Raw genomic sequence first — 25,669 nt, forward strand, 5'->3', positions numbered from 1 at the left:
TAAGAGAAAGGGGCAGGAACATGAGAACCTGGGAGAAGATGGAGATTGGCTACGAACCAGGGCCGGGGAGCCCTGGGAGGCTTTGGTGCCAACTGACAATGTTGGGGATAAAGCCCAGTGACACCATGTGAGCTTGGGTCGTCCCCATAGAGGGCTGAGGAGGCCCTTTGTGTCCCTTCCCAGTACCCTCAGTGACATCTCTGTCCTGAAGCTGAAAGTGGACAAATGCTCCCGACAGGACACTGTCTTCATGAAGAAGGTAGGCAAGCCCAGCCTCAGGGCACTGTGACCCAGGCGGGCCAGGCCTGTGGCCCCCGGTCACTGTGGACACTCCCTGCCCCAGAGCCTACCTCTGCCCTCGAGGGTCTGCGTGGCCAGGCTGGACAGCTGGCCCCTCTGGGGGGTCAAGCCCAGGGCGATGAGTCAGTCCAGGGCCATTGACTGCGTTTTGCTCCTAAAACTGGCTTTCAGCAACAGCTTTTGTTGCTGGTTCCATTGGAGCACACCCTTCCCTACACAAGCACCCCTGCATGTGTCCACTCCCACTGAGTCTGCTTCAAAGGCATCGGCCCTGAGGGTGGGGGTAGGGTACACAGCCACCCTGCCCCTCTTCAGATCGGTCCTCCTCCCCCCTCTCCTTGCCCCTCCTGTCCCCTCCACACCCTCCCTGCCCCGCTCCCATCCCCAGCACTCCCAGCAGCTCTACAGACACATCTACCTGAGCTGTAAGGAGGACACGAACATGCAGAAGCACTACGAGGCCCTCTACGGCCTGCTGGCGCTCATCAGCATCGAGCTGGCCAACGAGGAGGTGGTGGTGGACCTCATCCGCCTGGTGCTGGCCGTCCAGGTGGGCTCGGGTGGGCGAGGGGACCTGTTTTGGTCAAGCGCTGCTAAGAGTAGGGAGTAGCAGCTGCTTAACGAGTGTTCTGGAGCCTGGGACTATTACCCTCTTGGTCATTCCTGCGTGAAGGCCCCAAACCATGGTTCTGTTTGGGGAAGCCCAAAGAATGCTTCGTTCATGGCTTTGGCCCAGCCTCGAGCTAAAGGAGGCCCAGGGAACAGGGTCATTCGGAAACACTCCTGCGCCCCTAGTACTTCAAGTCTCTCACAGGGTCCGAGTGAGGCTCCACAGACTCCTAAGAGGGTGCTCGCCATCCCTGAGGGGTCCAACAAACTTGTCTGTCTAAAGATCCTCTGGTTCCCAAACTTAGCTGTGCTTCAGAATTGCCCTGATCATATGTTAAAAATACGTATTCCCCGTCCTGGCAAGTCAGGGTCCCCCGGGCCCGGGAGCCTGTGTGTGTAGCGAGCCTCCTTTGTGACTCGTGGGCGCCAGTGGGGCGCGGGACGGGGCTTGAGAATTCGCGGTCTGCCCGGGTGGGCGTGCACTCCAAAGACACTGGGCGTCCCGGGGGCTCCTTCAGACCTCAAAGGCTGGGGTCTCCAGGGTCCTGAAGCCAGGCAGGCATCATGTCCCTGAACTTGGCAAACCTGGAAATTCAGCGATGGGGAGTCTGAGGCCACCGGCTTGACGGCGCTCCATCCTGCAGCGCCAACCTGGACCCCACAGTTGTCTTAATTCCCTTTACCCTTAAGGACTAGAATTTGGGATTCTTCGTGTCCGAATCCCCCAGTGACTCCCACAGCTCTCTCAGCTTAGCATGAAAACCCAGTTTAGCAAGCCAGTCCCACCTGCAAAGAATCAGCTGGTGGCGGAGACGGCATCCCTGTGCTGGGAATAACGATGAGGGTTTGGACAGTGAAGGTCACGAAGCTGGGACTGCAGATTGTTCTAGAGAACGTTCCCTTCAGCGTTAACGAGAATGACTTGTTTTAATATCTCCCAGGAAGTTATGGGACGAGTGCCGAGGGCTTGGTCTAGAAAAGGGAGCCGTCTCTAAAGAGGGTTGGGGAGAGGTTGGGCGGCGGGTGGGGACGCTAGTGGAGTCTGTCATGGACGCTCGAGGCCCGTCTGTGTTGCCACAGGACGTGGCGCAGGTCAACGAGGAGAACTTGCCTGTGTACAACCGCTGCGCCCTCTATGCCCTGGGCGCCGCCTACCTGAACCTCATCAGCCAGCTCACCACGGTGCCTGCCTTCTGCCAGCACATCCACGAGGTGGGTGCCCCCCGGCCCGGAGAGCTCGGGGGCCCTCGACTCGGGTTTCCCGGGAACAGCTTCCCCTTCACTGCACTAGTCCTATCCTTAGTCCCGGGCAGTGAGGAAAGGGCTGACGTGGTGAACAGTGAGCCGTTACTGCGGCAGCTTTTACTTGGGTAAGACGTGACAGAGTGGGGTGGGGGATCGGGCATGAGAGTGGCCTGTGCTCCTTCCTAACCTGCTGCCACCCCCCACTGCCTGCCTTCTGCCCTCCCCACACACGGCAGCGCACCCACACCCCTCAGATCATGTGGACTGAAGCCAGGTGGAGCTTTTGCTGTGAACGTTCACAAATACCACAAAAGTGTAGTGGGTAAAACCACGAACATCCATTAGCTATTGTGTAGATTAAATAAAGTTATGAAGATATTTCCCTATTTGCTTCATCTACCTCCTTTTCTTTTTCTTTGCTAAAATGTTTTAAAGCAAATCCCAGCTATCCTGTCCTTTGACCTTATATTTCATATATGTCTAAAAAAAACACGGGCACCTCTCTACATGATTGCCATGCTTGTAACATAGCTAATTAAATTATCAATAATTCCTCAGTGTTATCTAATACCCAGTCTATAGTCAAATGTTCTCCGTTGTTGCATAAAGATATTTTAAAACACACAGAAGCATTCATAGGTGGAATTGTACAATGTCTAGAATTAACTTTAAAATATACTATTAATAGCAAGGCTGGGCGTAGTGGCTCACGCCTGTAATCCTAGCACTCTGGGAGGCTGGGGTGGGAATTCAAGACCATCCTGAGCAAGGGCAAGACCCCATCTCTAGAAAAAACAAAAAATCTAGCTGGGTATCTTGGCACACGCCTGTAGTCCCAGCTACTTGGGAGGCTGAGGCAGGATCACTTAAGCCCAGGAGTTTGAGGTTGCTGAGAGCTATGATGATGCCACTGCACTCTAGCCCAGGTGACAGAATGAGACTCTGTCTCAAAAAAGAAAAAAAAAAAAATATATATATATATATATATACACACACACACACATACACACACACTCACACACACACTAGCAAAACAAAGCAAGAAACCCCAGATCTCAGCTGCCCTTGGCTGGCTGGGGTGGGGTGGGGAGGGTGCTGTGTCACTGTGCCAGAGACCACCCGAAGGGAGGCAGGACTTCTCGGGCTGCTCTGAGGGTCACTGTCGGTCGGGGTTTCTTACTGGAGAAGCCCAGCTGAGCGTGCTCTGCCAAGGAAGCTGTGGGAGGGGTAATGCTGAACAGGAGTGGGATCTCTTGTTGCTGCTCTAAGCTCCCGCTCCCTGTTGAACCCGGCTCTTGTCATGTGATTCCTCCCTAACTCCAGGTGATAGAGACCAGGAAGAAAGAGGCTCCGTACATGCTCCCTGAGGATGTGTTTGTGGAGAGGCCCAGGTGAGGAGAGCTCGGGGGACGTGGTCAGGGACTCCCCAGGCAGCTGGGTAAGCAGGCTGGTGGTCTGAGGCCAGGAGAGGTCAACGCCAGGGAGCGCAGGCGCCTGTGGAATCACAGGCAGAAAGCAGCCCCTGCCTCTGGTCCAGAAGTGGGTGCAGTTTGACCCCGTCACATTACCGTAATCCACGCTGCAAGCCTGTGATGTTGAGCCACGTTGGTGTGTGTGATGCAGCCTCTGGGAGCTTTGGCCAAGCCCGTGGGAAATGCTCCTGGAGGAGTTGTCCCTGACGAGACACTGCTGTCAGTCCAAGTGACGTTTCCAGACTGTAGACTGTGCTGGGGGCCAGCATCACTTCAGCATCAGAGGAACTCAAAGGAAAGGTGTTTTGAGAAAACAAAATGTTCAACAGTAAAGGATGGCTTTATAAATTATGGCCCATCTATATGATAACTGGTAAACACTAGCAGCGATGTTTTAGAAGAGTACTTAATGTAAAATACTCATCGTATAAGAGGTGAATAAAATAGATAACAGAACAGGGTGAGATGGGGGATATTGTGTACATAAAGTATGTAACTGAACCAGGTGCAGTGGTACACAGCTGTAGTCCCAACTACTCGGGAGGCTGAGGTGGAAGGATCACTTGAACCCAGGAGTTCTAGACTGTAATGTGCCATGATGACCCCTGTGAATAGCCACTGTACTCTAGTCTAGGTGATGTTCTTTTCCTTTTGCTTCTCTGTCATCTTGCATAGTGAACGTATTACTTTTTTTTTTTTTTTTAAGATGAGGTCTCACTATATTGCCCAGGCTGGTCTCTAACTCCTGGGCTCAAACAATCCTTCCACCTTGGTCTCCCGAGTAGCTGGGATTATAGACACAAGCCACTGCACCCAACTTACTGTTATGAGGAAGTTATTAGGAAATCATTCTAGACACCCACAGTTCTAACATGCCTTCTCCCTTTTTTGTCATCCAGGCTGTCTCAAAACCTTGATGGAGTGGTGATTGAGTTCCTCTTCCGCCAGAGCAAGATCAGCGAAGTCCTTGGGGGCAGTGGCTACAATTCGGACAGGCTCTGTCTGCCCTACATCCCTCAGCTGACAGGTATGAGCTCTGTGCAAGGACTACCAAGCTTGTCTCCGTCTTTTGTTAGCCAGGTAAGGGCCTGAGTGTAAGGGACTTGTGGGCCCTTCGATTGCCTTCCATGGCACCTTGGATGTTGCCCGAGGGCTGAAAGACACAGTGGAAGTTTATGGTGAGTCCTCTTGATGTCCCCACCTCTCCTCCTCAGTGCAGATCCTTGAAAGTAACTGTCCCCTAAGACAGCCTGGCCTGTGGACGGGAGAGGCTCCGTTGTGCTGGAAAGAGCTGACATGGGCTATGGAACCAGAGAGCCAGCTTGAGACCTCTGTGCAACTCATGGCCTGAAGAATCTTAGATGAGTCCTTTGGCATCTCTGAGTTTCAGTGTCCTTGACTGTAAAATAGGGATATTAGCAATACCTGCCTTAGAGGGTCGATGTGAGAGGTAGATGAAATCACGTGCCTATATTAATGCAAATGCACTTAGAAAATGCTACACGAATGACAGCTGCTAGTGCTGTTAGCAGATGATGCTTATACAAGTTCACATATGCATTCTGGTCATAAGCAGCTTCCTTGTGCTCATCAACGATTTCAAAAGCTTAGCTCTAATGAGCAAAACTGACTACCCTAAGATGGGTGGAGAAGCCCTACAGCAATTGGAAGCTTCTGGAAGCTCCAGGTGTAGCCTGAGTGTGCACTGAACCATAGAGGACTGTGGAGCAGAGGCAAAGGGTTTGGGAGGTGGGGTGGTGGCTTGGTCCTGGTTCCCCGAGGCCTGGAGACTCCAGCCTCTGGGCTGCTTCTTTCCCAGATGAGGATCGTTTATCCAAGAGGAGGAGCATTGGAGAGACCATCTCCCTGCAGGTAGAGGTGGAATCGAGGAACAGCCCGGAGAAGGAGGAGGTAAGTGTCCTCACCACTGTCATGGCGAAGCTCCCAGCTCCTGTGGGTTGGACGCTTGACTCCAGGCTCGCTCACGGCACAGTGTGCTTCAAGTTATGTGGAGAATGTCCGTGTTCGTACTGACTCTCACCATACAGAGACAGATCATAGATGCTTCCATCTGGAACAGTTGCTTGTGTCCCCCTACTCCCATGAGAATAGCATAAAAATCACTCCTGAAAGGCTCTCTGGCCATCATTCCTTGCTCACATGGGGGCAGGCATGCTCCATTTTGGAAATTGGAAGGCTTAACACGAGAGATGAGGATGAAAACAGCTTTCATAATGTTTCTTCCAGATATATAAATAAAGATTCTTTATTTAAAATTAAGATCATTTTTTAAAGCATTTTAGGTCACAGAAAAATTGAAAGGGAGGTGCAGAGATTTCCCACATACCCCCTGCCCCCACGCATGCACAGCCTCCCCCATTAGGAACATCACTCACCAGTTGGTGAGCCTATACTGACACATCACTGTCACTCAAGGCCTGGTTACACTGGGGTTCGCTCTTGGTGTTGCACATTCTCTGGGTTTGGACAGATGTATCCACCATCATGTCCACCATTGCAGTATCGTGGAGAGTATTTTCACTGCCCTAAAAGCCGTCTGCGCTCACCTATCCATCCCTCACCCCTGACCCCTGACAACCGAGATTCTTTTTTTAAGAGAAAGCTGCAGCAGTGCCTCAAAGATCCCTCTTCCTTGCAGCCTCGCTTGAGGACCGAGAATATCTAATTTCTGTTCAGATTAACATGTGATGTCTCCCCTGCCATTATCTCCTTTCTTCTACCTCAGCAAGGAAAGCAGATGTGCCCGTGAGTAAGGGAGATTAGGGAATCAAAATGGAAAGGCCAGTTCGCTCCACCAAATAAGAAAGCAATGGGGGCAGAGGGCAGAGCAGCGGGAGAAGGACCCATGGGGGGTTGAAGCCACAGGACGCATCACACTTCTGTTTAATGCCAACTGCCCCACTTAAGGGAATTGGCGGAAGCGTGGGGAAGCCTCAGAGAAGCAAGGAGGACACACATCTGGGTGGGACCAGGACAGGAAGACTCACGTGGTCCCTGGGCCGTGCAGGCCGGCGTTCCCAAGTCTGCGCCTGTTGGGGCTGGTGTGGACAGGGAGGACAGCTGCGACACCGAGCCTTTCTGTGATCAGAGCTAGGAAACGTCTTGGAGGTTCTGAATCAAGCCTCCCTGTAACCCTGCCCTCGGACACTTCATTCACTGGGGCAGACCTCCAGTCCGGGGCTCTGAAAGCTAGTCTGGAACCTTCCCAGGGAAGGAAGGAACCTCTGACCTGGGCTAATTAGATAAGTAAATGAGGAGGTTGAACCAGGTGTCCTCTAAGGCCTCCAGCTCCGCCTGGGAACCTCCAGTGTGTTAGGCCTCAGGGTGAGTCGGCGGCTGTCTCTCCTGCAGTGGCGATTCTCCCTTCCCAGGAGGTGAGAAACCCTCCGGAATTGAGGGGTGAAGTGACACGCAAGGAGAAGGAGGAATGCTTACCTGGCTACAGAGCCCCACTCACTGGTGGCCTCCTGGGCCACACATATCAGTTCCTTCCTCCATTCAAGAGTCAGCTTAGCCCAGAGGTGACTTGGTAGCAAAGCAGGGTGTGGAGGCCTCCGTTCCATGCCCTTCTGCCAATTCTTTCCACCCTCAGCCCGCATGTCCCGGTTAAGAATCCTGCAGTGGCTGCCTATGGCCTTAAATGCCAGGCTGGCTGTGCTGTGTGGTCAGATCCCAACCCTGGTGCCTGCATTCAGAGCCATTTATAGTCCGGGTGGTCCCACCATTTATTTTCTCCTGCCACACTGGCCTGCCTCCGCTGTCCTGCTGCAGGGGGTCTGCTCCCAGCCTCGCCCGTGCCATACTGGGTCAGCGCCATGTCTTTGCTAGTGCAGAATGCCACCGCTGAACCGCCTTCCTCTGCACGCGGATGCAGCTTTGCACTGTGCATTGGCTGTTCAGTGCCCTGCTCCTGTTCGTTTCCTCCTTAAGCCTCTCTCTACCTCCTCTTGCCCGGTGAGCGTCCTTCTCTCTGACTGTCCACCACACAGTTCCCCAGCAAGCCGTCTGGCATTGGTCCGTGCTGACAGTGGATGGTGGGTGGATGTAGAGGGTGGATGGATCTTCAGCGAGTTCTAGCTCAGCATAGCTTTCTCCTTCATGTCATTCCTCTGCTGACAAATTTGGCTGTTTCTACTACTCGCCTAGAGTCCTGCGGGTAATGTGTGCCCGCTTGATATTTGTGGAATTACTTTGTCCCATGTCCATACATCTGCCCTTTCCTACTCAAACAAGAATTTGCTGAATGCCAAACGAATCCAAAAGTGTGCAGTTCAATGAATTTCCACAAAGTACATATACCGTGTGATTACACCTGGTGTGGGGAATGGGACATCGTCATTGCCCAGGGCCCTCCCCCAAGGGAGCCACTACGCTGAGTTGTGTCACTTCTTGAACTTTTCATCAATGAAATCGTTTTCTTCTGTGTCTACTTCTTTTGCTTAATATTCTGTTTAAGCGATAGAACAAGAGTAAAGCATGGGTCTTGCCTCAAGTAACTAATCGTCCAGTGGGGAATTCCTGGAACTTAGTCCAAATTCCTTCACTGTTTTCAGCCTCTGACCTAAAGCCACACATCCATGGAGTCCCCTTCTCTGGGTTTTGTTACTTTCCACCTCTTTTATAGACTCTGTGGAGGACAGAGATCCCATGACACAGGTCCTTGGACCAACCTCAGCAGGGGTTGCGGGGGGTCAGCGCTAATCTTCCGTTCTTACCTTTATTATACTCAGATCACCTTGGTGGATAATTTAATATCATAAGCCCTCAAAAATGTTATTTAGTTCTTAAAATGTACATCTGAGATGATATTTGTCACCTGTCTCCTCTTGCTTCCAATATTTTCTATGTTCTCTGAGGATTTTTATAAAGCACATTGTTTTCCTCCCAAGGGGCTTGATGAGACAGACTTGGGGAGGGGCGGGGGACAGTGAATTATTTTAGGTGAGACTCAGGACTTTCTTCTGAGTCTGAATCTGATGAGGAATGAGCTTCTCCACCCACATCTCACTTACTCTCCGCTGTGTCTGCTCAGGGAGCTTCCAGGGTCCCTGGTGGGAATGTGGGTGTCTGAGGGACTTTCTGCCCATTGGGACATTTTTCTAAGCAGCAAAGGGGCTACCAGGTTGCTGAGGTCACCAGGGCTCCCTTCTGCCCTCCCCCGTCTTGCTAAATATCTGTCCCCTCTCCTTCAGCGAGTGCCTGCTGAAGAGATCACCTACGAGACGCTGAAGAAGGCCATCGGTGAGCTGGGGACTCTGAGGAACTCTGGTTAGGGGAGAGGGTGGAGGGGGGTCCTAGGACCTGCTCCCAGGCAGATGCCGCCTGACCTGCTGCCCTCCTCCGTGTGATGCGGCACCACCATGAGGGGAGGGGCCAAAGGCTTCCGACAAACTGGTCTCAGCTGCCAAAGCTGCCATCGAAAGTCCCTGCCCTCCTGGTGGGGGTCAGTGGTGTGGCCCTGTGTGCACTACATCAGGCAACCCTTTTCTACGAATAGCAGCTGCTTTTAAAAGTAATCAATTAAGGGCTACAGGTAAAAAGCAATTTGGAGTACATATTTTGATTCATTTTTGGTAGAGTGTAATGCAAAACAACAGGCTGACCAGTGGAAGATATTAAGAAGATATCGTATGAGTATTGATTTAACAAGGGCAAGAGATTTTAAAATGCATTGCTACCTGATCTATCTGGATTATCGGGCAATGAAATATTCCCAATAAGAGAATTTTTCCATTGACAAATTATGTCTTTACATGCAAACCTTTTTTTTATTTTTGTTGTCATAAATGGTACCTCTCTGAGTGTACACACTACTTGCCTTATTAAACCAAGTAGGATGCACACTTTTGACACCCTCCCCCCTTTTTATTTTTGGTGCTAACTCATTTTGGATGCCAAGTGGCACATGTAGAAGCCTCAAACTAACCAGCCTCAGACTGCTCTGCCTCAGGGTTTTGGTGCTGGCTCTCATGGTCTGTCTGGCTTCTCCATTGTTAATGTCCCTTTTCAAATTATTGTTAGAGTACTCAAGGAATCAACTGTTCCAGGATCTTCTATTTAAAAGTACTAGTGACAGAGCAGCTACTTAGGACTTTAAAAGCCCAGCTGAAGGGTCCAGTTGACTAGTTTTCAAACTCTCACACAAGGAAGAAGGCTGAGCCCTGAGGCAGAATCAGGAAAAGGTCCAGCCTTGCTGAGGCCAGGTGAGGGCACCACACCTCCATGCCACCATCCCTAACAGTGACAGTGAAGAGGGCAGAGCCGAGGCAGCACTCATGGGCAGTGCCCCCTCTGGAGAGTCCACCCGTCTTTACAGCTGCTCAGGTCCCTCCCCTTCCCCATCAGTGGGGCAGGGGCTGGTGCTAACCCAGCTCTCTGTTGCAGTGGACAGTGTAGCGGTCGAGGAGCAGGAGCGTGAGCGACGGCGACAGGTGGTGGAGAAGTTCCAGAAGGCTCCCTTTGAGGAGATCGCCGCACACTGTGGCGCCCGGGTGAGTGGGGATGACAAGGGCGAGTCCTTGGGGGCCAACCAGAGACTGGAGTTGGGTCCAGGGCAGGATTCAGTTTCTAGGAGGTCTTGGCTCTTTGAGCCTGGAAGTTAGGGTTTATGTTCCAACACCGAGAGCTCTGCTGCGCCCACCAGGTTCCCCGGCGCCCTGGCGCTACATTGCTCCCCATGGACCAGAAGACTTGGGTGTGGTCAGACACTCTTCCAGACCTCACGATTTTCACCTAAGGAAGAAGTCCTGGCCTTAGGAGCACCTGTATCAGACAATCAGATTGTACTCATAGTAACCATTACTGCAGGTGCTTAAGTAGCACCTACTGTGTGCCAGGGCGTCTCCATGAGTTAGCTTATTTCATCCTCATGATAACTCTGTGCTATCAGTGCCATGGTGGTCCCCGCCTTACAGAGTGATGGAGGAAGGACGTGTGGCCAAGGAAAGAGGGTCAGCATTGTGGCCGGGCCCTCTTCCCACCACGGGACCCTGGCAGCGGGGTGGAACAGCCAGGCCTTGGAAAGGAGATTTGAGAGAGATGCAGCCAGACAAGCAGAAATGAGGACCGTGTCCTGTCTTAAGGGAGGAGCTCGAACAGTTCTCGAAACTGATTACACAGCAGGATGTGTTGGCCACAATGGCCATCTTAGTGACAATGAAACATAACTGTAAACAATCAAAATCTACAAATACCTTTTCCTCTCAGTAAAAATATAATACGTGTAGCTTTCTATTTCATATATGTTTTACATATAATACTTACATACATATACAAAATATAGGTTTTCCTGGGCGTGTGTTGTCCTAACCTCATCCCACCTGGAGAGGCAGACGTGGCTCGTTCCATGAGCTAGGAGTCGCGGCCTGGTTACTGAACACGCGCAGTCTCTCTCTCTGCATTCATACGCTCAGCTGGGGCCTGCAGTGGGTGGCTGTCCCTGATCTGAACCTACAGTCAGGGTCCAATACAGATAAGTGCTAGGACGTGCTCACCCCAGTTGCCCTCCTAAGGCTGCAACTGCCCTGCCCTCCAGAGTGTGCTCTGGACAGGTGGGCCCGTGTGTCAGCCCGCAGAGGTTCTGGGGGCCCCAGCTCACTTCCCCCTCTGTTTGTGTCTAGGCGTCACTGCTCCAGAGCAAACTCAATCAGATCTTTGAAATCACCATCCGGTAAGTGGCAGCCATGGGCAGGGGACCCCTACCTCTGTGGCCCAGTGTTGGGGCCCCTTGTCCTGAGTCCTCCTCGCTCACGCCTGTCTCCAGTTCTCCCCTCCAACCCACCCGCTCTAGCATCCATCCCCAGGGCTGGAGTCAGCCACCAACTCTCCCTAGAAAGGAACAAGAGGCCAGAGAGGATAAAAGCCTGGCTGGGTGAAACCTGGAATGAGCCAGGGGTCCTAGTGTCCCAGGCTGGTGCTTTACTTTCTAAAGTAGCAGTGTCACTGCAGAGCCCTCAGAGAAGCTTGACTTCAAGCTGTAGATTCTAGAACAATTTGAAAACCTAGAACTTGAGGAGTGACAAAGTCTCTGGTCCCTGTGCAAAGAGAAACCAAGTCGGCTACTCTGCTCAGTTGCACAGGGGTGGGGCCCCAGAGTTTCCTCTCCATGCCTTTCTCCTCCGTGTGTTCCTGCCCGCCAGGCCCCCTCCGAGTCCGTCGGGAACCATCACCGCAGCCTACGGTCAGCCGCAGAACCACTCCATCCCCGTGTACGAGATGAAGTTCCCCGATCTGTGCGTATACTGAATGCCAAGAGGCAGAGCTCCTCAGGGGGATGGAGTCTGAGGGACAGGCTCACCCTCACACCCGCCTGACCACATGGAAACCTAGCTGGCATCTCTGAGAAAAAGTCACCTTGGAGGGCAGCAGCTCCCCAACTGAGCAAAGGTGGAGACGCTCTGGTCCCTCTTGGCCCTCCGACCTCCTCATTGCCTTCCCCGAGGGAGACCCAGCCACCCGCCCCTCTGCGGCCAATAAGCAACTCACCTGTGCCCTTTGTCTTCTCTTTTGTGTCAGCTGGGGCAGAGAACCGTGGGTGTCTCCATGGAGAGGCTGAGGGACTGAGAGGCTCCTGCTCGGTGTGTTGAGTAAAGGGCTTCCACTCGGGGTGCAGCAGGGTGCACCTGCCATTCCCCAGACGAGGGGACTAGATGGGGACTTGGTTGGTTAAGGAAGCTGTAGACTGAACTCAGGAGGAACCGAGGAAAGCTCCCCTTGGAAAGAAGTGACGGAGTGAGAGCTGGGAGAGGGGACAGCTGCTCTCATCCGAGCATCCCCCCCTGCCCGTGGCTCAAGTCTTTGCTGTGTCTCCCACTTTCTTGTTCACTCTCCAGTTATCCATTCATGTTTCTTTCTACTGTTAGTTAATGCTGAGCCCTGATAACAGGAGCTGGGGGTAGAGAGCACGGGGGCAGCACGGAATGGGGTGCAGGCCACTGGGGATAGAGCGAGTCCCCGTCCCACTGTAGCATCTTCTCGCCTCCGTTGTTCAGAGGGAGCTGTCATCAGCCCTCCCTGGGTTCTCTGCCTTCTGGATGTTTTCCTGAGTTGGGTTCTTTCTCTCGGGTCTCTTTCTTCTGAGGGTCCCAAGGTATTTATTCCCAGAGCCTCTGGGTCGAGTGAAGGCAGAGCAAGAGGATGTGGTTCTAGATGATGCACAGAGGGGAGGCCTCCCACATCCCCTCCTACGAGGAGGCCCCAGCCTTGTGACGGGTGTGTGGGGGGAGGGGGCACTCTGGGGCTCAAGGGTGTCTGAAGTCAACCTTTTGGATGTTCCATTTGAGGAAAGAAGGATCCAGCACCTGCTATTGGAATGATGTCTTCACTCTCTGGACAAAGTCTGGGACATCGGTGCCATCTGGCGACACCCGTGTCCTGGGAGAGGCAGTGGAGACCCCATGGGGCCTGGGTTTGTTTTCCTTGTCTCTGTGTGTAACTAGTGGGTGCAGAAAGGGGCTGATACAGAGCCGGTGCCTTCCAGGACACCCCCAGCAGAACCTCACCTGGGCTTCCTCCCGTGGCAGCACGCTGTGGTCCCAAATAGCCTTCCCTTCTCCACTCAAACTCCCCATGACTTTCCTGAGCCCATATAACTCAGTAAGGTGTGAATGGTCAAATATTCCCTCCCTGGAGAGTTTGCTTTTTAAAAAGGCAGAGAGTGAGTACATTTCTTGACCCAAAGGAATTTTTTTAAATTTTTTAGAGATGGGGTCTCACTATGTTGCCCAGTCTGGCCTTGAACTCCTGGGCTCTAGTAATCCTTCCACCTCAGCCTTTTGAGTAGCTGAGAATCCCCTTGTAGAGTACAATTTCAGGCAGTGTGCCTGGGACCAGAAGCGGGTTGTTTCTGCTAAGGGAGGGGCAGGCTTCTTAGGACACCCTCAGATCACACCCCTGCGCATGGTGCGCTCGGCCCCACACGATGCACAGTGAGAGCCCAGTTACTAGGACAGATGGGTGTACTTTCCGGAATCCAGGAGAGCACATGCACTTCCCAATACATGCACAATAAATTTCCTGGGGAGAGGGGTTATCCGACCCTCACTGCTGCAGTTCCCACACTTCAGATGAAGTTCTTCCCATTGGTCACCATCTCGGTGCTGTGGGCACTTGGCTTCCAGGGGGCCTGCATGATCGCAGGGCCCAGGCGTGGAGGCTCCTGCCCACCCCCATGGCTTTTTGGGTATGCTTTGTGGCTTTTTGGCTTATGCTCAACCCAACTTTACAAGCATGAACTTAGACTTCTCTTTAATAATTCTATATTAAGAAACCAAATTTAAAATAACAAACTTGAAGGCAAATAACCTTTGGAAGAAACTTTAAAGAAAATCTAAATCTTGAGCCCCAAACATGCCTTTCCTCGCCAGAGCCTCCCATGTTTTACTGTATTCTCGCTTTGACGCCAGACCTCCTGTCTCTTTCTCGTGCCGCTTGATGTCAGCGTCCACCCCCCTGGAAGCTTCACCCCAAGCACAGCCTGTGGGGCTCTGGAACTTGGGAGTCACTTCCCTGGAGCATCTTTCTAGAACCAACATTAGAATCAGAGACTGCAGGGCCCCTCAGCTGTCTCTGTCCCTCATCCCTACCCTGGGAATAGAAAATAAAAAGCCGAGGTTCCCATAGTGCATAGACCTGACTGCTGTTTCCTCTCCATCTCTGCAAGGCAGCCTTTCCTATGGCACCGCTGCCTAGCAAGGACGTGCTGCTTTTGGAGGACTGGCCTTTTTTTTTCTTTTTTCTTTCTTTTTTTTTTTTTTTAAGTGCCCTCTTCTCAGTATCAGTTCAAACTTACACTCAGTAGGATAATAGGTTGCCTGCTGACATGGAGTGGAACCTGGATTCTGGAATCAGAAAGGTTAAGGTGACTCGAATGGAAAATTAAATGGTAATTTAAATAATCCCCTTTACCACTCACCGTGAGCCCTGGGAGCGTAGCAAAGCAGAGTTTGATGGGATCGAGAGGGAGGAAGGTGGCAGGCCAAGTCACTGTGTCCTGCCTTCCAAGCCCCCTGGCATCTGGCAGCACCCACCCTTCTCTGTTTTGATTTTGACCAAGAGGAGCCAGCAAGCCCATGCAGACCAGTTGCTCCCCAGAGCCACCGAGGACTGGCTTTGTGGGGAGGGGCAGGCTGGTTAGCACCTCGCTGGCAGAGCTCAGCAGCAGGAATGGCCCTGTTGATTTGGCAGGGTCATGTGGATGCACGAGCAGCGGAAGGGCGGGAACCACCAGTGCGGTCCTGCGGCTGCTGCTGTTTTCCTCGCAGTGGGTCCTGCTTCCATCTTCCTCTCTCTTTGAAAAGCAGAAATAAGTGTTTTCTTGACTCCTAAATGTCCTCCTCACCAGAGAAGGAGCCCAAGCGGTCAGAAGAAGAACCAGAAAAGTCTTCAGATACTCTCCTCTGCGTCCCACCCCCACCCCCATACACAGATGTAAATGGCTGAGCAGGAGACGGTGGGCCTGGGACCCACTGAAGTACTTGAAGAAGCACAAGTGTCGTGTCCGTGCACCCCTTTGCCTGGCATGTTCCAGGTCCCATGGAACACGCTTCAACTGGACTCAGAATCAAACAGCCTTGGGGCTCCTTTCAATGGCTCAAAGGCCACACCCCTGGGCTCCTCCAGGGGCCCTGCATCACAATGCCTTCCAGTTCCCTTCCAACCTGGCTACAGAGAGTACCGCTGAGAGTGAGGCTGTGTTTCCCAATTCCTCTTCATGACCAGAAAATGGCAGCCAGCCAGTTGGGGGCCCATGGGAAAGGCTGGACTTGAGCTGTTAGGCTGAGTATTAGGTTTAAAGGTAGACAGGGAGGTCATCTCACCAGGGTGGACCATGCCCACTTCCCGTGACCCCAGACCCTGGCAGACAAGGCATCCTCCTTACATCTGGGGAGAAGGTTTAGGGCAGCCTGTTGCTTCTTTGTCCCATTAACTCTAGAAATCTTGGGCTAGGTCTGAAGAGGGATGGTCGTCGTGTCCTAGAGCCTGGTTAGCTGGGGAAGTGGAAGGAGACAGGGGCAGCAGGAAGGGCTTTGTGGCCATGTTGGGGCAGTTTTCTGTGCTGTCATTTAGCACTACCTGGCTGAGCAGATCTCCTCTCCATCAGGGGGCCATGGGGCCTCACAGCCCATCTCCTGCCCCTTTGAGCTCTTCCTCCATGACTGTCAATTCTGGCGTGTGGAGGGCAGGATTGTAAATCCACAAATGCTGCAGCCCAGACATTGTAACGTGCCTGTGTCCATTTAGACCTTCATGGCCTGGCTGAGTGTGCGCGTGCCCGTGTGTGTGCATGTGTGTGTGTAATGTAGTTTGTAGTTGACAATATATGTATATAATAGCTGACGTATTTATATGTGAGTGCAGAATTAGTGCCTGTGGCAGTTTTCCGTATTTCAAACTCATTGAATCATATTTGTTTTATTTTAGGGAAAGGGAAAGAGGGGAGTGGGAAGAAGTGTAGGTAGAAGGATTCTTAGCACAGTCATTCTTTAGGACTATTAGTCGCGATTTCCCAATGAGCCTCTGTGATGCCCTTTTCAAATAAATGTTAATGTTGTCACCACATGGTTGTCTATTTGATTTCTTTAAAGTAAATGGTTTTTTGAGATGAAAATGGAATCTGAAAATGGCAACACGGTACCACTGACATTTAGCCACCCCCACGACCATTACTCTACCTGCCTCAGCAGAGAGGAGGTGTAGGGGAGAGGCTGCTACCAGGATGGGAACCTAGGACACAGGATACACAGCAGGGCAGCGTCCTCGGTTAGGAAGTCCTGGGCCATTCTTGGTTCTAGCCCATTTCTTGTAACCCACATTGGCGGAGACCTTGTCATGGGAAATCTAGCTTTCTGACTCCCTTCACATCAGGACTTCCCAGGGTGCATTCCAATTTTCTTTCATCGTGAACTCGAAGAGCGTCGAAATTATATAGGTGTATATGTGTAAGTGCAAATGTAACAAATGTTTCCCAGCTGGCTTGGATCTATACCAACCACTGGTCTATCTGATGCAGTAGACATATATGTGTACATCTCTGTATCTGTGAGTCTCTTGTAAATGTGTGCAAATGTGAAAACCCGTGGCTCCAGCATTGTGAAAACACCATGGGGAGCTTGGAATTTCCCAGAGCGGAGAGGACAAGACACACATGCAGGAAGGAGCATGCCACCCAACGCAGGGGGGCTGACTGCACAGACACTGACAATGAGGGGTCACCACTTGCCCAGCAGGGGAGAACCTGAGTCTGGGCTCATAAGGAAAAAACGGCAGCATTCAAAACGGCAGGAGAAGGCAGGGGTGCCAGGCAGAGGTGCGGGAGGATGGAAGAACAGTGAGGAGAGCAGTAGGTGTGAGGTAGTGCCTTCATTTGGGCACGTGTGGGAACAGGGTTTGGCAAAGAGAGTGAGCCCTGCTGACAAGGGCCCTGCATGCCATGCCTTGTGGTACTTTGGAAATGATGGAAAACTGGAGTGAGGACACTGTCTTGACTCTTGAACCAGGGAATGGGGGGAAAGCAAGACTTTGTACACATCAATATGAAGAATTTTCGTATGATGGGTTGGGGAGGAGAGCAACTGGAGGCGGGGAGAGCAGTTGGGTAGGAATCTGTTATGGGGGGAGAGTCCTGAGAACGGAGGGAGGGGTGGAGCTGGGCAATGTGGGGAGGGAGGAGCTTAGGCACAGCTGGGAGGGGTGGGGAGGGTGAGGGAAAACCTCAATCAAGGCTTGAGTTTGAGGGGCTGGAAGAAGCACCTGTGTATATTGCGTTGTATGGATGTGTTTCTCCATTGGGGGGAGGTGAGAAAGAGAGAGAGAGACCCTGTGTTTGAGAATATCTGAGCAGCCTGGGGGTGCAGTCAGATTGGAACTGGTACCAACTCTCAGCTCTCACTGTTTGTCAGTGATTAAAAAACGATCACATCCATTTTCTCCTGTAACCCTCACACTGGGAAGGGAAGAGTAGATGAGAGAATTAAATCTTGGAGAAGTTCGGGGACTTGCCTAAGGTCACACAAATTGCTAGAACAGTCAGGACTTAGATCCAGGGAAGTAGTACCACAGCTTCCCACCTGACAGCCCAGAGCCCTCCCAGGCGTGGGGGTGGGGGGGTCTCGACAGACGCCCCACAGGCCTTTGGAGCTGGACAGGGGGCCGGGGGGACCCAAGCTCACTCTTGTAGGACTCCTGCTTTTTGACATGTCTGCTAGCTGAGCAGTCCTTCCCGCTCAGTGCAGCAGGGAGGAAAATGTAGCCGTCCTAGGGGTGCTGGAGCCACCCTGAGCCATCACACAAACTATTGGGTCCCCTGAAGATCCACTTATGGGGCAGGGAGAGGAAGTACATTTTCTTTCCAATCGCACCATCTACGTCCCGTGAAATATCCTACCACTTGATCACATGGAAACCATTATGTTCCCGCTCGAATATATGCTGCTTTTATTTGATGCTATGTATTTTAATTTTATTCACAGTCTACAAAGTCAGAGTCGGATGTGAAATTTGAAAGGTTTTATTTCTTAACTACAGACAGCTTTAAGAGGCTGAATATCTGCGGCAGCAGAGTGGGAGAGGGCAGGGGCCTTTAGGGTCGACTCCCTGGGGAAGCCGTCCCTGTGCCCCGCTGCGCCCTCACTGGCCCTTCTTATGGGCGTTCTTGACGATGGCGTTTTTGAACAGCGTCACCAGGGGCGTCTGTGTCTTCTCGGAGGTCATGAAGCCGCCGTAGCGCTTGTCCTTGGGCGGGCTGCCCCAGCGGAAGTGCTCCATCCGGTAGGGCCCGTCGTCCTTCTTCTCGCCGGCCATCAGCAGGCCGTGCTCCAGGTCGGCCAGCGCTGCCTCGCCCTCGGCAGTGCGGTCGGGGCCAAGCGCCACCTCGCGCCCCTGGCCGGCCAGCTCCCTCCTGAACTCCAGCGGGAAGGCCTCGGCCGACTCGTCCTCGGCGCCGTTGGGGTACACCTTCACCGGGCGCCGCTTCTTGCCCACCGGCTTGCCCCAGCGGAAGTGCTCCATGGAGTAGGAGCGCTTGCCCTCGCGCGGGCCCGGCTCGGCGCCATCCCCGCGGGCACCGGGGCCGCCGGCGGGCACTGGGACGCGGCCTTCGCCCGCCGCGACCTCCTCCTCGCGCTTCTGCCCCGCGCCGCCGCCGCCGCTGCTGCTGTTGCGGCGGCCGAAGCGGTCCCAGCGGAAGTGGCCCATGACGTACTTCCGGGGGTTCTCGGTCAGCGGCTGCTCGTCGCCGTTGCCCGGGAACACGGGCGTCTCTGCCGAGAGGTCGGGCTTGCAGGCCTGGATGCACTCCTGGGGAAGACGCCGGCGCGTGAGGGCGGCCGGGCCTGCGACCCGGGCGCCCGGGGCCCTCACCGCGTGCGGCCGGGACCAGGCGCCATGGCGCGTCGCGAGGCCCCCCTCCCCCGCCGAGCATGTCAGCCCACCCGGTCCTCTTGGCACTGGTGGACATCTCCTAAGACTCACCCGGCGCATCGCCTCTTCTTCCCTGTACCCCTGCACACTTCTGCCTGGCAACTACAACATCCCCCACCCCAATCTGGGGTCTACTTGTCCGCCCCCCCCCCATAGCTTTTGTGAGCAGGGTCCACGTCTTACCGTCATATGCCTGAGAGGTAGGAATTGCTCCCAGAAGGCCAGAGGAATACTCAATAAATACAGATGGGTTAATTCAAGACCCGGAGGGGGTGGGGCCGAAATTTGGGGGAGAATCTCTCCACGTGACAGAAGTCTGGCTTCTAGGGCCCATATTTTCAATAATGCCTTAACCTTACTTCCAGAATCTGCAAACCCACTTCATGCCCTACCCCAGCCCTATCCCTGCACTATGCCTCAAAACTTTCCTGCCCCTACCAGGCACTTTCTCTGGTTCTTTCAAGTCTTCTGAACTGATATCCCTGTACCAGCCCCCAATCAGTGGGCTGTGGGCTGGGATGGCTTATTTCCCTGTCACGTCATTTTGAGGGAGGGAGGGGTGGAAAGCCAGGGTCATTTCCATTGCACAGCCCCTGAAGCCTGTGTCTCTGCTCCCTGTCCCTAGAGGACTCAACTGTGGTACACATTTGCTTAGGAAAATGACCCATAGGCTGCAGCCTTGAGTTTTCAGTGACCTGGGAACTCAGAGGAGAAAACAAAAGGATCCCACCCACTCTGCTGAGTTGGGAATTTCCTAATCTAGGGATTTTGAATTTTAATACTACGGAATGTTAACAGTGGAAAATAAAAATTATCTAATTTACACCCCCATTCTCTGGACAGATAATGAAACAAGAGGCTCAGAGAGGTGTAAGGACCTGGTCAAGGTCCCACAACTCATTCATTAGTGGCAGAACTGGAACTAGAACCCATGGGTTCTGTGTGTGGTGCTACTTCTCGGGTGAGCTCTCACCAGGAGAGGCTGTGCAGTGGATGTCTCCAATCGAGAAACTCTTGGGTCTCTCTGAACTGGAACTCACAGAATCTCCTGGGTTCTTTGTTTCCATTTTATATTAAACGTGAAACATGTTCTGTGTCTTTGAGGAAGGCTGTCTCTTCACCTTAACTCAGCTTCTCCTTTGACAAAACACACAGAATGTAATGACGTACATTCCACCCTCACCTGGCAGGTGCTGGCAGCAAGATGGAATCTCAGTCACTGACATCAGTAGTGTCTTTTAATCCTTGGACTTGGTATCATTTCTCATTTATGCCCTCCAACACACACACACACACACACACACACACACACACACACCCTGTGGTGACCTGGAGGAAGCTCCAGCCTGGCATAAGGGCCTCTGCTTCTGGAAAGACTGCAGAGGAACTTGACAGAAGGCCAGTCCTCCAACAAGAGCACAAGATATTTGGCACCAGTTACAGAAAAATGGTGACTTGGTTTTTCCTTCTTCCCCTAAAGATGATTTGTGGAACTACCTAGCAGACTTTGTAACTGGTAGTAGATAAAAAAGGAAGAAATATAAAGTGCAAATGTCAAGTGATTTGAGGTTATTTAAAATGGAATAATTTGGGGGCTAAAAGATTAAAAATATAAGAATAATTGAGGGAACAACTATTGTTATTAGGCCACTGTCTCTAAATAGTTTAAATGATGTGGGGTCTCTGCAGAAGACGGAGCAGGGAGTAAGGCTAATCCAGCAGGAATTGTGGACCCATCTCCCTGAAGCTGCCTCCTCCCCTCATAGGCTCAAATCTGACTTCACTGCAAAGTTCTGCTCCTGCCCTAGGTTGGATCACCCCACCACTGGGAATGAATTTCCCCTTCCCACACCGCTTTCCTTTGAGCTCTCCCAGCCCCAGTCCCATCCGATGTCCAAACCAAAATGGCAGCCATAGCCCACGTACCAGCAGGTTGCTTTCCGTGGTGAGGTCCTGACACTGGCTACTCTCCAGGCACCAGCCACGTACTTCCATGGAGACCTGAAGCAGCAAGGCCAGCAGCAGGGCCCCCGACCGGCTGTAGCACGATCTCGGCATCTTCCAGACAGGCTGAGTCTCTGCAGAGGCAAACAAGATTAGAGGGACCCCTGCGAGGAGCAGAACAATGTTGGCCACTCACCAGGAAGGACCTTGAGCCAACATTAACAACACACTCAGTTGTGGAGTTCAAGGCTTTTTGAGGACAGGAGCAGTGCTTAGGAGAAGGGAGGTGTGCAAGGTGGTGAGAGTTGTGGTAGGGAGAGGGACCTGGGTAAACTATCCCATTATCTCTGGTTAAAATGAGAGCCCTAAAGAGGTTAGGGCTGGAAGCAATTTTGAAGATCACCTCCTTCAGCCCTTCATTTGAGAGATGGGGAAATGGAAGCCCAGAGAGAGACAATTACTTTGATTTTCATGACAAGGGAAGGCTAAGTTCTCCTGTTCCCAGCACAGAGCTTTTCTCTTTCACTACCTACACAAAGCTATAATATTCAAACATTCCAGATCCAAGGGATGGGAGTCACTTGGGAAAGACAAAAGGAGTCTGAAGTTCCAGCTCAAGGTAATCTTTTCCCCTTTTCTTCCACCAGAATCCTATTATTCCTCTGAAACTCTATTTCCTATGAATATTAGGTTTGCATAAAAGCAAATAAAACCACTGGCCAATTTAGTCACAATTTCAGGCAACCTGAATTGATACCCCATACATAAATCACTCAGGTGATCTCCGCTACCCAGAGCCCAGTAACTTTGGAGAGATTTAGTTTTAAAGCAGATCCCAATTCTGTTAAAACTGGCTCATCTTCTGAACACATTATGTCAGTTCTCTTGTTCTCTAGGTCTCTCAAATGTGGTCTAAAATAGCTGGACTTGAAGAGGACGTAGGTCTCTCAGGAAAAGAGATGGTCAGGAGACCAGAAGGGAACTAGCTTCTGGTGTGAGCAGCCAGATACTTGCAGAGAATCCAGGAAGTGCCTTTGGGCAGATGCTGAGGTCAGGAGGCCAGGGGGAAGTAGGGAGGGGGCACCCGTGGTGCCCTTGGCCCCTGTATCCACCACCACCCCCTTTCTCAGCACAGCTAGCTCTGCCAAGTTCCTCTACCCAGGTCTGCCACCTGAAACCACCCAGAGGTCTGTGATCAGCTCACCACCAACCCTGCAACCATTCTGGATTTCAGAGCTTCTCAGCCAGCTGCTGGGAAGAAATCTAATTAGATGAGAAAAGTAATTCTCATTAAAGTGTGGATGACTAAGTGTCTTGTCATTCCTAATGAACATTTGCATTTTAAAATAAGTTTGCCTAAAAGAAATCTCTCGGCGGGCGTGGTGGCTCACGCCTGTAATCCTAGCACTCTGGGAGGCCGAGGCGGGTGGATCGCTCAAGGTCAGGAGTTTGAGACCAGCCTGAGCAAGAGCGAGACCCCGTCTCTACTAAAAATAGAAAGAAATTATATGGACAACTAAAAAATATATATATAGAAAAAATTAGCCGGGCATGGTGGCACATGCCTGTAGTCCCAGCTACTCGGGAGGCTGAGGCAGGAGGATCGCTTCAGCCCAGGAGTTTGAGGTTGCTGTGAGCTAGGCTGACGCCACGGCACTCACTCTAGCCCAGGCAACAAAGCGGGACTCTGTCTCAAAAAAAAAAAAAAAAAGAAAGAAAGAAAGAAATCTCTCATTTGGGGAGGCGAGGGCCAAATCTTTTTTACAGGGGAGGCTTTGGAAGTGAAAGTCCTCCGAGCCCTCATTGTGCACTTCAGGGAGCCACTTCCTTCTCTCTGCCCCACCCCCATCCCATTCCCCGTGAGCCCGGCCAGCTCCGGGCTGGCTTCCCAACGGTGGCCTGGCACGGCTGAGCGTTCTCTGAGCAGCCATTAGGTGGCGCTAGCAGCCGGTCACCGGCCCAGCGGCGCCTCTGCTGAAGAGGCAACTGGGAGAGTCTCCACCTGACACCAAGGGACAGGCTGCTGCTGTTGTAGCCTGCTGGTGCTCCAGTTCAAGTACGAAGCCCGAACTTGGTGGACAAGGCAATTAGATTAAAGCTCTAAGACCACACAGCACATCCAGGTCCAAAAAATGTCCAGCTGTTATAGGAGAAGTAGGAAAAAATGGTAGTTACGTCACTGAGGGCAAGTGTACAATAACAGTAGAGAGAGAAAAAAAAACATACAGGTCTTACAGTCCCCTCAACTGTATTTCAGTTCTCAAAGATGACCATTCTGAAATGATTGGCATTTACTAAAAGCCTTCAACATAATTTCAGGCCTTCCTGGAAAGCCCCCCGAGAGCATTTCCTCCCCTGCCCCCTGGCTGTTGCACGGTCTCCCTCCCCACCCTCTCAGAGCTTTTATTCTATTGCTAAAATGTTAGATGGATTCCTGAAAGCAATTCGTTTTTGCTTATGTATATTTTCCATTCTTCTACAATGAACAAATATTACCTTATTTGTGTCATTTTTTAAAGCAACGTATTAATGGGGAAATGTCCAATGTTGTGCTTTTTGTAAGTACGGTGTCATAATCCAATAATTGAAACCCCTGGAAAAATAGAAACTTGCAATTTGTTAATCTTTACATTAACTTCATAATAGAACTATACTGATTAGAACTTCATACGTGTAGGGGAACTCTGTACGAACTAAACAAAACATTTTGTTTGTTACTCTAAAACCGCACACTGGCCATGCCCATCTGTAAGGATGAGAGCAGAGATGTAGAGTTTTGTCTTTGCACCATGACACACGTGTTAAGTCCTATAACAAAAGTGTCAAAGGAATATTGTTATAAATTTGCCATCATCTGCACGTATCTTATGAATTGACAAAACAAACATATGCTGTTATTTTCCTTGGCTCCTTCCAGCCATACTGTGAGAACCAGCCCAGCCCCATTCATACATGAAGAATTTGGGGATCCACGTTCTCAGCGGACCGTCTCTCCTTCACTGGAAACGCCCCTTGCCTGAGCCTTGGTCAGTCCAAAGGCTGCCAGCGCCCCGCAAACCACCAGGATTTGCGGGATGAGCGGTCCGCCCCGCGTTCCTATTGAGGACTTCCGGAGCCAGACCCGGCGTTTCAGGACCTTGGACAGTTCCCACCCCGCCACCTGTTTTCAACCCCAGCTGGGTCTTGGAGAGGAGGGACTCGACTGTCCTGTCTTGAAATCGACCCAAGAATCGAGTAATCATCAGAGCGCGGCCGCCCCGGGTGCGCTAAGGTGGGCAGGAGACGAGGATTCCGGGGTCTGAATCCAAAACAATCTGGAATGCAGGGAGTCTTGTGACTTCTAGCCTTTTCTCTCCTGCTCCCATTTCCGATAGGAATTTGCGCTGGAGTATATGGTATCCCACTTGGAAGAAGTGACACCTCTCCCGAACACCTGGAGGGAGAGGATTCAAAAGACCGGGACCTCCCCCGAAGGCGGTCTGAGTCTCGGGGCTCCTGGCAGCCCGCCGCCCCCGTTTCCCACTCGAGTGCCGCGACCCCAGACGGCGGCCACCCCAGGGGGAGCCGAGGCCGCCGGCTCCCTGGAAGGCACCGGACGCAGGCCCTTGTCGCCGCTGCGCTAGGCGACTTCTCACGCCTCAGGCGGCACAGAAAGTTTGCAAAGAACTCGGGGTCGCCTTCCGAGCCGGCCGAGAGCGTCCGGAGGCCGGGCAGGGGTCCCGGGGGAAGAGCGCCCTTACCTGTCGCCGGGAGGCTGCTCCTTGGAGGCGAGGCTGCCCGGCGACCTCTCTCAGTCACTTCTCTTCCCCTTTCTCCTCCTTCGCCGCGCTTGGGCCGTCGCTCTCCTCTGTCCTTATATACCTGCAGGGCTCTCCGGGTGGGCGCTTAGACGTGACCTTTCTGGCAGCGCTTCTGCAGCTCAGCCCGCGAGGGGGGCCGCGGGCAGGCGGGCGGCGGGGCGCGGGGAGGGGGGGCTTCCAGAAAGGGGCTGAGCGCAAGGGCGGACGTGCCGGAAAGGGGGCTGGAATTAGCACCGTCCTGCCAAAGGGCGCACCTGGCGGCCAGTCAGGAAGAACTTAATTACAGCTGGGTCTCCACGTAGGACGCGGGCGGCTTAGCACCCCGGGGCGGGGCAGGCCTGGGCTCCTCTGAGGTCGTTGAGACGAGGGTCAAGTTACCTGAGAGCTGCTCAGCTTGGCATCTGCCGTGTTCGCATTTGGAGGTAAATATCACGCAATGGGGAGCGCGTCTGTGATGCCGCAGATTTGCCAGAGGCTTGGGAACTGTGATGCAGATGTGTGGGGACTCACACCGCTCTGTTCCACTTCGGGGGAGGGAGCAGGGAAGGTCAGGAGTCACTCACTTGAGGCCCAGGACAGGTTGCCCTCTTGGAGGTGGGAAGGTGAGTTGCACTGCCCTCCCTCAAGGTCTGCTCCCTGAGGGGCTGGTCCAGGGCAGGCTCCCCTCTGTGTCCCAGACCCCAAGGAAATAGCCCCGTTAACCTTAGACCATTAATGGGGAAGCGGGGGTGATTTCTGTGAAAAGCAGCTGAAGTACTTTCCCTGCAGCCTCTGATCCCTCCCTGCAGCCTTGAGCTGGCAGAGTGGTCTGGGGATGCTCACAATTTTCACGGTCCTGCCTGACCCCAGCGTTCTGGCTCC

General features: G+C 52.6%; 2 protein-coding genes across 3 annotated transcripts in view; one reads left to right on the forward strand and one right to left on the reverse strand.

Moving 5' to 3' along the window:
* Positions 1-12,371, forward strand: part of EFR3B (EFR3 homolog B) — a 76,343-nt gene extending 63,972 nt beyond the window's left edge. The window contains exons 14-23 of the mRNA XM_045549179.1: positions 184-259; positions 689-850; positions 1,990-2,121; positions 3,478-3,545; positions 4,526-4,653; positions 5,446-5,537; positions 8,840-8,888; positions 10,032-10,138; positions 11,267-11,316; positions 11,786-12,371. Coding sequence (XP_045405135.1) covers positions 184-259; positions 689-850; positions 1,990-2,121; positions 3,478-3,545; positions 4,526-4,653; positions 5,446-5,537; positions 8,840-8,888; positions 10,032-10,138; positions 11,267-11,316; positions 11,786-11,891 — 970 coding nt within the window. The 3' untranslated portion in view covers positions 11,892-12,371. The remainder of the gene's footprint in view (positions 1-183; positions 260-688; positions 851-1,989; positions 2,122-3,477; positions 3,546-4,525; positions 4,654-5,445; positions 5,538-8,839; positions 8,889-10,031; positions 10,139-11,266; positions 11,317-11,785) is intronic.
* Positions 12,372-18,137: 5,766 nt separating this feature from the next.
* Positions 18,138-24,835, reverse strand: POMC (proopiomelanocortin). Of its 2 annotated transcripts, none has more exons than XM_045549181.1 (3): positions 24,749-24,835; positions 20,991-21,142; positions 18,138-18,941 (listed from the first exon to the last, which is right to left on the reverse strand). In XM_045549181.1, the coding sequence occupies exons 2-3, from the start codon at positions 21,120-21,122 to the stop codon at positions 18,273-18,275; spliced, it is 801 nt and encodes a 266-aa protein (XP_045405137.1). In that variant the 5' UTR covers positions 21,123-21,142; positions 24,749-24,835; the 3' UTR covers positions 18,138-18,272. The 2 variants fall into 2 exon arrangements, with proteins under 2 accessions (XP_045405137.1, XP_045405136.1); XM_045549180.1 differs by having other exon boundaries at positions 20,991-21,172.
* Positions 24,836-25,669: the final 834 nt, after the last annotated feature.

Source organism: Lemur catta, chromosome 4 (assembly GCF_020740605.2).
Source record: "Lemur catta isolate mLemCat1 chromosome 4, mLemCat1.pri, whole genome shotgun sequence".
Classification (NCBI taxonomy): Eukaryota; Metazoa; Chordata; class Mammalia; order Primates; family Lemuridae; genus Lemur; species Lemur catta.

Bases quoted from the DNA above. Each gene is read 5' to 3' on its own strand.
- POMC (XM_045549181.1), bottom strand. From the start codon at position 21,122: ATGCCGAGATCGTGCTACAGCCGGTCGGGGGCCCTGCTGCTGGCCTTG. The intron at 18,942-20,990 runs GTACGTGGGCTA...CGTCTTCCCCAG, and splicing joins CCACGGAAAGCAACCTGCTG to GAGTGCATCCAGGCCTGCAA.